The sequence below is a fragment of the Pseudophryne corroboree genome, chromosome 8 (assembly GCF_028390025.1).
Source record: "Pseudophryne corroboree isolate aPseCor3 chromosome 8, aPseCor3.hap2, whole genome shotgun sequence".
NCBI lineage: Eukaryota > Metazoa > Chordata > Amphibia > Anura > Myobatrachidae > Pseudophryne > Pseudophryne corroboree.
This window is the reverse complement of record NC_086451.1, coordinates 341,122,319-341,135,786: the sequence shown is the minus strand read 5'-3', so window position 1 is coordinate 341,135,786 and position 13,468 is coordinate 341,122,319. Positions and strand designations below refer to the sequence as shown.

Here is a 13,468-nt window from a genome sequence, read left to right as displayed (position 1 = left end):
GTGTCAGCAAACTGCAAAACTAAAATGCACCACAGGTATAGAATGTAGATGGATAGTATACTTAATGACAACACAGAGGTAGGCACAGCAGTGGCCTTCCGTACCGTACTGCTTTATATAGTATACTGGTGGTCACTGTGTCAGCAAACTGCAAAACTAAAATGCACCACAGGTATAGAATGTAGATGGATAGTATACTTAATGACGACACAGAGGTAGGTACAGCAGTGGCCTTCCGTACCGTACTGCTATATATATACTGGTGTTCACAGTGTCAGCAAACTGCAAAACTAAAATGCACCACAGGTATAGAATGTAGATGGATAGTATACTTAATGACGACACAGAGGTAGGTACAGCAGTGGCCTTCCGTACCGTACTGCTATATATAGTATACTGGTGGTCACTGTGTCAGCAAACTGCAAAACTAAAATGGACCACAGGTATAGAATGTAGATGGATAGTATACTTAATGACGACACAGAGGTAGGTACAGCAGTGGCCTTCCGTACCGTACTGCTATATATAGTATACTGGTGGTCACTGTGTCAGCAAACTGCAAAACTAAAATGCACCACAGGTATAGAATGTAGATGGATAGTATACTTAATGACGACACAGATGTAGGTACAGCAGTGGCCTTCTGTACCGTACTGCTATATATAGTATACTGGTGGTCACTGTGTCAGCAAACTGCAAAACTAAAATGCACCACAGGTATAGAATGTACATGGATAGTATACTTAATGACGACACAGAGGTAGGTACAGCAGTGGCCTTCCGTACCGTACTGCTTTATATAGTATACTGGTGGTCACTGTGTCAGCAAACTGCAAAACTAAAATGCACCACAGGTATAGAATCTAGATGGATAGTATACTTAATGACGACACAGAGGTAGGTACAGCAGTGGCCTTCCGTACCGTACTGCTATATATAGTATACTGGTATTCACTGTGTCTGCAAACTGCAAAACTAAAATGCACCACAGGTATAGAATGTAGATGGATAGTATACTTAATGACGACACAGAGGTAGGTACAGCAGTGGCCTTCCGTACCGTACTGCTTTATATAGTATACTGGTGGTCACTGTGTCAGCAAACTGCAAAACTAAAATGCACCACAGGTATAGAATGTAGATGGATAGTATACTTAATGACGACACAGAGGTAGGTACAGCAGTGGCCTTCCGTACCATACTGCTATATATAGTATACTGGTGGTCACTGTGTCAGCAAACTGCAAAACTAAAATGCACCACAGGTATAGAATGTAGATGGATAGTATACTTAATGACGACACAGAGGTAGGTACAGCAGTGGCCTTCCGTACCGTACTGCTATATATAGTATACTGGTGGTCACTGTGTCAGCAAACTGCAAAACTAAAATGCACCACAGGTATAGAATGTAGATGGATAGTATACTTAATGACGACACAGAGGTAGGTACAGCAGTGGCCTTCCGTACCGTACTGCTATATATAGTATACTGGTGGTCACTGTGTCAGCAAACTGCAAAACTAAAATGCACCACAGGTATAGAATGTAGATGGATAGTATACTTAATGACGACACAGAGGTAGGTACAGCAGTGGCCTTCCGTACCGTACTGCTATATATAGTATACTGGTGGTCACTGTGTCAGCAAACTGCAAAACTAAAATGCACCACAGGTATAGAATGTAGATGGATAGTATACTTAATGACGACACAGAGGTAGGTACAGCAGTGGCCTTCCGTACCGTACTGCTATATATAGTATACTGGTGGTCACTGTGTCAGCAAACTGCAAAACTAAAATGCACCACAGGTATAGAATGTAGATGGATAGTATACTTAATGACGACACAGATGTAGGTACAGCAGTGGCCTTCTGTACCGTACTGCTATATATAGTATACTGGTGGTCACTGTGTCAGCAAACTGCAAAACTAAAATGCACCACAGGTATAGAATGTAGATGGATAGTATACTTAATGACGACACAGAGGTAGGTACAGCAGTGGCCTTCCGTACCGTACTGCTATATATAGTATACTGGTGGTCACTGTGTCAGCAAACTGCAAAACTAAAATGCACCACAGGTATAGAATCTAGATGGATAGTATACTTAATGACGACACAGAGGTAGGTACAGCAGTGGCCTTCCGTACCGTACTGCTATATATAGTATACTGGTGGTCACTGTGTCAGCAAACTGCAAAACTAAAATGCACCACAGGTATAGAATGTAGATGGATAGTATACTTAGTGATGACACAGAGGTAGGTACAGCAGTGGCCTTCCGTACCGTACTGCTATATATAGTATATTGGTGGTCACTGTGTCAGCAAACTGCAAAACTAAAATGCACCACAGGTATAGAATGTAGATGGATAGTATACTTAATGACGACACAGAGGTAGGTACAGCAGTGGCCTTCCGTACCATACTGCTTTATATAGTATACTGGTGGTCACTGTGTCAGCAAACTGCAAAACTAAAATGCACCACAGGTATAGAATGTAGATGGATAGTATACTTAATGACGACACAGAGGTAGGTACAGCAGTGGCCTTTCGTACCGTACTGCTATATATACTGGTGGTCACTGTGTCAGCAAACTGCAAAACTAAAATGCACCACAGGTATAGAATGTAGATGGATAGTATACTTAATGACGACACAGAGTTAGGTACAGCAGTGGCCTTCCGTACCGTACTGCTATATATAGTATACTGGTGGTCACTGTGTCAGCAAACTGCAAAACTAAAATGCACCACAGGTATAGAATGTAGATGGATAGTATACTTAATGACGACACAGAGGTAGGTACAGCAGTGGCCTTCCGTACCGTACTGCTATATATAGTATACTGGTGGTCACTGTGTCAGCAAACTGCAAAACTAAAATGCACCACAGGTATAGAATGTAGATGGATAGTATACTTAATGACGACACAGAGGTAGGTACAGCAGTGGCCTTCCGTACTGTACTTCTATATATAGTATACTGGTGGTCACTGTGTCAGCAAACTGCAAAACTAAAATGCACCACAGGTATAGAATGTAGATCTATAGTATACTTAATGACGACACAGAGGTAGGTACAGCAGTGGCCTTCCGTACCGTACTGCTATATATAGTATACTGGTGGTCACTGTGTCAGCAAACTGCAAAACTAAAATGCACCACAGGTATAGAATGTAGATGGATAGTATACTTAATGACGACACAGAGGTAGGTGTACAGCAGTGGCCTTCCGTACCGTACTGCTTTATATACTGGTGGTCACTGTGTCAGCAAACTGCACAACTGAAATGCACCACAGGTATAGAATCTAGATGGATAGTATACTTAATGATGACACAGAGGTAGGTACAGCAGTGGCCTACTGTACCATAATGCTATATATTATATACTGGTGGTCACTGCTCAGCAAAACTCTGCACTGTACTCCTCCTATATGATATTATACTGGTGGTCCCCAGTCCCCACAATAAAGCAGCACACTGAGCACAGATATGGAGTGTTTTTCAGGCAGACAACGTATACTGGTGGTCACTGTCAGCAAAACTCTGCACTGTACTCCTGCTATATAATACAGCTGCTCCCCAGTCCCCACAATTAAGCAGTGTGAGCACAGATATATGCAGCACACTGAGCACAGATATGGAGCGTTTTTTTCAGGCAGAGAAAGGATAACTGGTGGTCACTGATCAGCAAAACTCTGCACTGTACTCCTCCTATAGTATACAGCTGCTCCCCAGCCCTCCCCACAATTAAGCAATAGTGCACAATCAAGTTCAACAATAACGGAGAGGACGCCAGCCACGTCCTCTCCCTAACATTTCCAATGCACGAGTGAAAACGGCGGCGACGCGCGGCTGCTTATATAGAATCCGAATCTCGCGAGAATCCGACAGCGGGATGATGATGTTCGGGCACGCTCAGGTTAACCGAGCCATACGGGAGAATCCGAGTATGGCTCGGACCCATGTAAAAAGGGTGAAGTTCGGTGGGGTTCGGTTTCCGAGAAACCAAACCCGCTCATCACTAGGTAGAACACAATGTCATGGAAGATGAATGATGGGTAGAACACAATGTCGTAGAAGATGAATGATGGGTAGAACACAGTGTCATAGAAGATGAATGATGGGTAGAACACAATGTTGTAGAAGATGAATGATGGGTTGTAAACGGGGCCTTCATGTTTGTACGCTAATGGTCTAGCATGTGCGATTTTCTCGGCTTTGCAACTGCTGATATTAGCAAGTGAAGTTGCCACCTAGAAATGAAAAGAGACGCCAACTGCAGCTATCACAAACTCATTCACAACTGAGTACACATTTGCAGCATATACGCAAAAGCGAGGAACATTTGGTCTAAGGGTTGGCTTATGGCTACGCAGACTGGACTTGGCCGTAGCAACGCAGTCATCATGTTTTTGTACATATGAGCTCACAACTGATGGCAGTTACATACACTGAAAATGGTCATGACATGCCTCAGTTTTTGCAACCATACACCGTTAACACCTCCAAATTGTCTCTTTCTCTCAATCACTTTCCCATAAAATCCCCATTGCGAGCAAGAACGCAGCGGCACCTTGATACATGCACAGTATGGTCACAGCACATGTGCAATATGCCGAAGATCCCTCACTTGCGTTTACATTGGCCATAGCGTACAAACATGAATTAGACCCAAAGTGCTGTGGAAGATGAATGATGATGGGTAGAACACAGTGAAGTAGAAGATAAATAATGGGTAGAACATAATGTCATAGACGTAAAATCATGGGTAGAAAACAATGTCGTAGAAAGTGAATGATGGGTAGAACTATTGGCATAGATGATAAATGATGTGTAGAACACAATGATTATACAAAACGAATTCAAATCAGTCACTAATACTGAGCCATATCATAACAAATACTATATACAGTACTGCATATATCACTAAAATATTTTTTTCTGTGTCTCACAGGTACAGAAACTATTATGTGTTTGTGACTACAAACAAATCTGTATCCAAAAAGACACAGTGCAACAATAAATATATATTAGTTTTTGTGCTAATTATTAAGAGGTCTGGCATGTGAATTGAACACTCAAATACTCTAAAATAATTATATATATATATATATATATATATATATATTTATTTATAGCGAGAGAGAGAGAGATATACAGTGTCAGACTGGGGCATGAAGAGCCCACCGGGGGGATGCAATGATAGGGGCCCATACTTAAGGGTGTGGCCAGCCTGCAAAGGGTGTGTGGCCAGCCTCCGCAGAGACTTGAAATACACAATAGTCTAGTGCAGTGTAATGCAACATATCTACCATGTATGATACAAGTGCACAGTGTGGAACCTGATCCCTAGAGGAAGAAGTGGGCACTCAGGCAGTGGGGCCTACCGGTGGTTTCCCTGGTACCCCTATGGGCCAGTCCGACCCTGTATGTGTGTATATATATATATATATATATATATATATATATAGTATTTTAGAGTATTTAAGTGTTCAATTCACATGCCAGACCTCTTAATAATTAGTGCAAAAACTAATATATATTTAGAGAACACAGGGGGTAATTCAGATCTGATCGCTAGGCAGTGATTTTTGCAGTGCTGCGATCAGATATTCGCCGCCTACAGGGAAAGTGTAATTTTGCTGTGCAAGTGTGCGAACGCATGTGTAGCACACATTGGGGGTAATTCCAAGTTGATCTCAGCAGGAAATTTTTTAGCAATTGGGCAAAAGCATGTGCACTGCAGGGGGGGCAGATATAACATTTGCAGAGAGAGTTAGATTTGGGTGGGTTATTTTGCTTCTGTGCAGGATAAATACTGGCTGCTTTATTTTTACCACTGCAATTTAGAGTGCAGATTGAACACACCACACCCAAATCTAACGCTCTCTGCACATGTTAAATCTGCCCCCCCCCCCCTGCACTGCACATGGTTTTGCCCAACTGCTAAAAAAATTCCTGCTGCGATCAACTTGGAATTACCCCCATTGTGCGCAGTCCAGGACTTACTCAGCTGCTGTGATCACATCAGCCTGTTCAAGACTGGATTTGACGTCAGACACCTGCCCTGAAAATGTTTGATCCCGCCAGTGTTTTGCCGGACACTCCCTGATAACGGTCAGTTGCCACCCACAAACGGCCTCTTCCTGTCAATGCGAACGCCCGTGCGAATGGATCCTTCGCAAAATCACATCGCTGACCGGCAATCCCTGTTGCAGCCGTGTGATGCTCTGGCGCAGTGCGGTACATACATACGCATGCGCAGTTTGGATCTGATCGCCCGATGTGCGAAAACGCACAGTAGCGATCAGATCTGAATTACCTCCACAGTGATGCAGAAGATGAATGATAGGTAGAACATAGTAATATAGAAGATGAGTGATGTGTGGAGCACAACGTCATAGAAGATGAATGATGAGTAGAACACGGTGATATAGAAGATGAATAATGGGTGAAACATAACGTCATAGAGGATGAATGATGGGTAGAACACAATTTTGTAGAAGATGCATAATGGATAGAACACAGTGATATAGAAGATGAATGATAGGTAGAACATAGTGCTGTAGAAGATGGATGATGAGTAGAGAATAGTGATGTAAAAGATATATGATGGGTAGAACACAGTGATGCAGAAGATGAATGATGGGTAGAACACAGTAACATACAGTACATCCGGAAACTATTTACAGCACTTCACTTTTTCCACATTTTGTTTTTGTTATGTTACAGCCTTATTCCAAAATGGAATAAATTCATTTTTTCCCTTAAAATTCTACACACAATACCCCATAATGACAACGTGAAAAAGTTTTTTTTTTTTAGATTTTTGCAAATTTATTAAAAATAAAAAACTAAGAAATCACATGTAGATAAGTATTCACAGCCTTTGCCATGAAGCTTAAAATTGAGCTCAGCTGCATCCTGTTTCCACTGATCATCATTGAGATGTTCCTACAGCTTAATTGGAAAATTAAGTTGATTGGACATGATTTGGAAAGGCACACACCTGTCTATATAAGGTCCCACACTTGACAGTGCATGTCTGAGCACGAACCAAGCATGAAGTCAAAGGAATGGTCTGTAGACCTCCGAGACAGGATTGTCTCAAGGCACAAATCTGGGGAAGGGTACAGAAAAATATCTGCTGATTTGAAGGTCCCAATGAGCACAGTGGCCTCCATCATCCGTAAATGGAAGAAGTTTGGAACCACCACGACTCTTCCTAAAGCTGGCTGGCCATCTAAACTGAGCGATCGGGCCCTAGTCAGGGAGGTGACCAAGAACCTAATGGTCACTCTGGCAGAGCTACAGCATTCCTCTGTGGAGAGAGGAGAACCTTCCAGAAGGACAACCATTTCTGCAGCAATCCACCAATCAAGCCTGTATGGTAGAGTGACCAGACGGAAGCCACTCTTTAGTAAAAAGCACATGGCAGCCCGCCTGGAGTTTGTCAAAATGCACCTGAAGGACTATCAGACCACAACAGACAAAATTCTCTGGTCTGATAAGACAAAGATTAAAGCCTTTGGCGTGAATGCCAGGCGTCATGTTTGGAGGATACCAGGCACAGCTCATCACCAGGCCAATACCATCCCTACAGTAAAGGAAGGTGGTGGCAGCATCATGCTGTGGGAATGTTTTTCAGCAGCAGGAACTGGGAGTCTAGTCAGGAATCAGGATAGAGGGAAAGATGAATGCAGCAATGTACAGAGACATCCTGACCTCAGACTGGGGCGACGGTTCATCTTTCAGCTGGACAACGACCTTAAGCACACAACCAAGATGTCAAAGGATTGGATTCAGGACAACTCTGTGAATGTCCTTGAGTGGCCCTGCCAGAGCCCAGACTTGAATCCTATTGAACATCTCTGGAGAGATCTGAAAATGCCTGTGCACTGACGCTTCCCATCCAACCTGATGAAGCTTGAGAGGTGCTGCAAAGAGGAATGGGTGAAGCTGCCCAAAGATAGGTGTGCCAAGCTTGTGGCATCATATTCAAAAAGTCTTGAGGCTATAATTGCTGCCAAAGGTGCCTCAACAAAGTATTGAGCAAAGGCTGTGAATACTTATGTACATGTGATTTCTTAGTTTTTTATTTTTAATAAATTTTCAAAAATCTCAAAAACACTTTTTTCACGTTGTCATTATGGGGTATTGTGTGAAGAATTTTGAGGGAAAAAATGAATTTATTCCATTTTGGAATAAGGCTGTAACATAACAAAATGTGGAAAGAGTGAAGCGCTGTACTTCCCGGATGCACTGTAGAAGATTCATATTGTGTAGAACACAGTGATGCAGAAGATGAATGATGGATAGAGCACAGTGATATAGAAGATGAATGATGGGTTGAGTACAGTGATGGAGAAGAGGAATAATGGGTAGAACATACTGGTGTGGAAGAAAAATGATGGGTAGAGCGCAGTGTAGATGAATGATGAGTAGAGCACTGTGATGCAGAAGATGAATGATCGGTAGAACACAGTGATATAGAAGATGAATGATGGGTCAAACAGTGATGTAGAAGATGAATGATGAGCAGCGCACAGTGCTGTAGAAAATTAATGATGGCTAGAACATACTGGTGTAGAAGATGAATGATGGGTAGAGTGCAGTGTCGATGAATGATAGGTAGAGCACTGTGATGCAGAAGATGAATGATGGTTAGAAATACTGGTGTAGAAGATGGATGATGGGTAGAGTGCAGTGTGGATGAATGATAGGTAGAGCACTGTGATGCAGCAGTTGAATGATGGGTAGAGCATAGTGATATAGTATATGAATGATGGGTAGATCTCAGTGATGAAGAAGATGAATGATGGGTTGTGCACAGTGGTGTAGAAGATAAATGATGAGTAGAGCACAGTGCTGTAGAAGGTGAACGATGGCTAGAACACAGTTATGGAGAAGATGAATGATGGGTAGAATACAGTGACACAGAAGATGAATGAAGGGTTGAGCACAGTGTAGATGCATGATGGGTAGAGCACAGTGCTGTAGAAGATAAATGATGGGTAGAACACAGTGTAGATTGATGGGTAGAGCATAGTGCTGTAGAAGATTAATGATCAGTAGAATACAGTTATGGAGAAGATAAATGATGGGTAGAACACAGTAATACAGAAGATGAATGATGGGTAGAACACAGTAATACAGAAGATGAATGATGGGTAGAACACAGTAATGGAGAAGATGAATGATGGTTGTAACACAGTGATGCAGAAGATGAATGAAAAGTTGAGCACAGTGTACTGTAGATGAATGATGGGTAGAGCACAGTGGTGTAGAAGATGAATGATAGGTAGAACACAGTGATTTCTGTATATTAATAGAAAAAAAACCCTCTTTAATCAGCTTTAAACAGTAACATTTTATAGGGTTTAATACAGATATACTGAGCTGGGCTCTCATCTTTCTTTCAGGATATTTCTAGAACAGGTATCGACCCTTTAGACGATCATATTTTGAGCCTCTTGACTTATGTTGGCTGTGGCCTTACTTCTCTGTGTCTGGGGTTTGCCCTTGTAACATATGGAATGTTTAGGTGAGTTACTGCATGGATAAAGTACATTCTACAAGATACAATGCATAAAATATCATATGAAAATCATAAGGTAATAAAGGGAATGTGTAACTTTTCATATATCCAAGCTTCTCCTCACATAACAATCCTAAGAAAAGTAAAATGCTGCAACTGCTTCTTCCGCAGATATCCAGAGAAGGGCAATACTGTTAGGGAGAAGGGAAGACAGATAACTGGGTTATATTTATGTTCTTACTGTTCTTTTTATTCATTTTGTCACATTATTATGTTCTGCTCACTGAATTTCCGAAACCAGCGAGAAACGTACAATGAAAGCATGAACAATATGAAATACTTGCTTGCATCGCTGTGATCTGCTGAATGTAAACATTATGGGTAATGCTGTAATCTCTGGAGTCACAGGGCCTGATTCAGACCGGAAGCAAGTCAAACATTAAGCAAAAACGCACTTCACATGCATCCCTACGGCCACAGCTGGCTGCCGCAAATCGGAACTGCATGGAGATCCACGCAGTTCTGACAGTTTTTCCTGGGTGGTTACAGGGGAAGTTGCTCGAGTCGCAGGCGTGACAGGCGCGTGACAGCGTAGGGACTGTGTTAAACGATTCAGTTCCACAGACCCCGGTGGACAAATTCAGTCTGACATTCTGGGCAACCATAGGACCGATGTCCGCTCGATTGTGTGCTTTTGTACACAAAACGGAGGATTACAGCTTCCATAATAGACAGCCCATCGGTTGCAGCCTTATAATAATTACAGGTGTGGATCATCAAATTGACAGTATCTAGGTCGACAATGTGCTAGGTCGACAGGTCAATCGACATGAGGTTTTTTTGGGGGGGTTTATGTCGTTTACTTCGTAGAGTGACCGGGAACCTCAATTAGTGCACCGTGTCCCCACCGTGTCCCCTCGCATGGCTCGCTTCGCTCGCCATGCTTCGTTCCAATCATAGTCCACGTGGTTAAGTATGAAAAAGTTAAAAAAAAAATATTTAAAAAAAACCCTCATGTCGACCTTTTCACATGTCGACCTAGAAACCCTGTCGACCTACCAACCCTGTCGACCTAGTGACTGTAGACCTACAGTGGTTGACCTAAACATTGTCAACCTACACAGTGTCGGTCTTCAGACTGGATCCCAAGAATTTCACAGCAGCGGCTGTTCACAGTTCCCAGTTTAGGACACAGAAAATATTTAAATCAGAATCACCTTTTTCCAAGATTGCTATTATGCATTCAGCTCAACTTAAATAGTTTCAACATAATAGTTTAAAATGATCAGAAATGTATTATTTTGCTGCTTAATGCACCCACAAAAGGGACAATTACAGTATAAGCTTCTTTGCCAGTATAAAAAGAATAACAATGTTTTTATTTATATGTTTTGTGCTTTATGCTGTGAACTGAATATTGCTATCAATAACAGCTTTTATTTTTGGTTGAAAAACCATACATGGTAGCTCTCACTAACAAAAGAATTAATGCAAATATAAACCTTAGCCCTATAGTATAATCACAATGAAAGTATAATGACCCCAGTCTGTATATCATTTATTACAAAAGAGTTATGTTCTGTTTCTTTGTAGGCAGCTGAGAAAGGATTACCCTTCTAAAATATTGATTAATCTCTCTTTTTCGCTATTGATGCTTAATTTGACTTTCTTAGTCAATAACTGGTTGTCGTCATTCCAAAATCAGGGTCTCTGCATCTCTATTGCTGCCACTCTTCATTACTTCTTACTGACCTCCTTCACCTGGATGGGACTGGAGGCTGTGCACATGTACTTTGCATTTGTCAAAGTCTTTAATTCGTATGTCCATAAATACATACTAAAGTTATGCATAGCTGGCTGGGGTAAGTACATAATAATGTCATTTCTGTCATTTAGACACACTGGGGGTACATATAACTATGAACCTTTATCACAGATGCAGTAGCTGTGTGTCCTCTGTCTGCTGGAGATTTCTGGGTTGTCACAACGGACTATGTAAACGTTACAGTAAAAAGTTATATTACTATTATTGATACAACAAAGCTAACAGATATTTAGCACAATAGTATAATAAGAAACGTAGATTGTTCCTATGTAGAGAAGGAGAGAAGTCAAAGCAGACATATTTCTGCTAAAGCCCTAAAACCAACCATAAATAGACTTAGCCATGTAGGCTCCTTATATACCTTATGCTACACAGTATTACTCTTTATATACCTTATCCTACACAGTAGTGCTCCTAATACACCTTACACCACACAGTAGTACTCCTTATACACCTTACTTACACCATACAGTAGTGCTCCTTATACACCTTATGCTACACAGTAATGCTCCTTATACACCTTATGCTACACAGTAGTGCTCTTTATATACCTTATGCTACACAGTAGTGCTCCTAATACTCCTTACACCACATAGTAGTACTCCTTATAAACCTTACTTACACCATACAGTAGTGCTCCTTATACACCTTATGCTACACAGCAGTGCTCCTTATACACCTTATGCTACACAGTAGTGCTCTTTATATACCTTATGCTACACAGTAGTGCTCTTTATATACCTTAACATACACAGTAGTGCTCCTAATACACATTACACCACACAGTAGTACTCCTTATACACCTTACTTACACCATACAGTAGTGCTCCTTATACACCTTATGCTACACAGTAGTGCTCTTTATATACCTTATCCTACACAGTAGTGCTCCTAATACACATTTCACCACACAGTAGTACTCCTTATACACCTTCTTACACCATACATTAGTGCTCCTTATACACCTTATGCTACACAGTAGTGCTCTTTATATACCTTATCCTACACAGTAGTGCTCCTAATACACATTACACCACACAGTAGTACTCCTTATACACCTTACTTACACCATACAGTAGTGCTCCTTATACACCTTATGCTACACAGTAGTGCTCTTTATATACCTTATCCTACACAGTAGTGCTCCTAATACACATTTCACCACAAAGTAGTACTCCTTATACACCTTCTTACACCATACATTAGTGCTCCTTATACACCTTATGCTACACAGTAGTGCTCTTTATATACCTTATCCTACACAGTAGTGCTGCTAATACTCCTTACACCACACAGTAGTACTCCTTATACACCTTACTTACACCATACAGTAGTGCTCCTTCTACAACTTATGCTACACAGTAGTGCTCTTTATATACCTTATGCTACACAGTAGTGCTCTTTATATACCTTATCCTACACAGTAGTGCCCCTAATACACATTACACCACACAGTAGTACTCCTTATACACCTTACTTACACCATACAGTAATGCTCCTTATACACCGTATGCTACACAGTAGTGCTCTTTATATACCTTATGCTACACAGTAGTGCTCTTTATATACCTTATCATACATAGTAGTGCTCCTAATACATTTTACCCCACACAGTAGTACTCCTTATACACCTTATGCTACACAGTAGTGCTCTTTATATACCTTATGCTACACAGTAGTGCTCCTAATACATCTTACCCCACACAGTAGTGCTCCTTATATACCTTATGCTACATAGTAGTGCTGTTTGTATACCTTATGCTACACAGAAGTGCTCTTAATGGGGGTCATTCCGAGTTGTTAGCTCGCTAGCAGTTTTTAGCAGCCGTGCAAACGCTATGCAGCCGCCCTCTGGGAGTGTATCTTAGCTTAGCAGAAGTGCGAACGAAAGGATCGCAGAGCGGCAGCAAAATAATTTTGTGCAGTTTCAGAGTAGCTTCAGACCTACTCATCGCTTGCGATCACTTCAGACCATTCAGTTCCGGATTTGACGTCACAAACACGCCCTGCATTCGCCCAGCCATGCCTGCGTTTTTCCTGGCACGCCTGCGTTTTTCCGAACACTCCCTAAAAAAGGTCAGTTGACACC

General features: G+C 41.6%; 1 protein-coding gene across 1 annotated transcript in view; it reads left to right on the top strand.

Annotated features, from left to right (window-relative positions):
* Positions 1-13,468, top strand: part of ADGRG4 (adhesion G protein-coupled receptor G4) — a 102,815-nt gene that overhangs the window by 37,258 nt on the left and 52,089 nt on the right. Inside the window, exons 12-13 of the mRNA XM_063938553.1 lie at positions 9,439-9,560; positions 11,148-11,416. Of these exons, the coding sequence (XP_063794623.1) occupies positions 9,439-9,560; positions 11,148-11,416 (391 nt within the window). The remainder of the gene's footprint in view (positions 1-9,438; positions 9,561-11,147; positions 11,417-13,468) is intronic.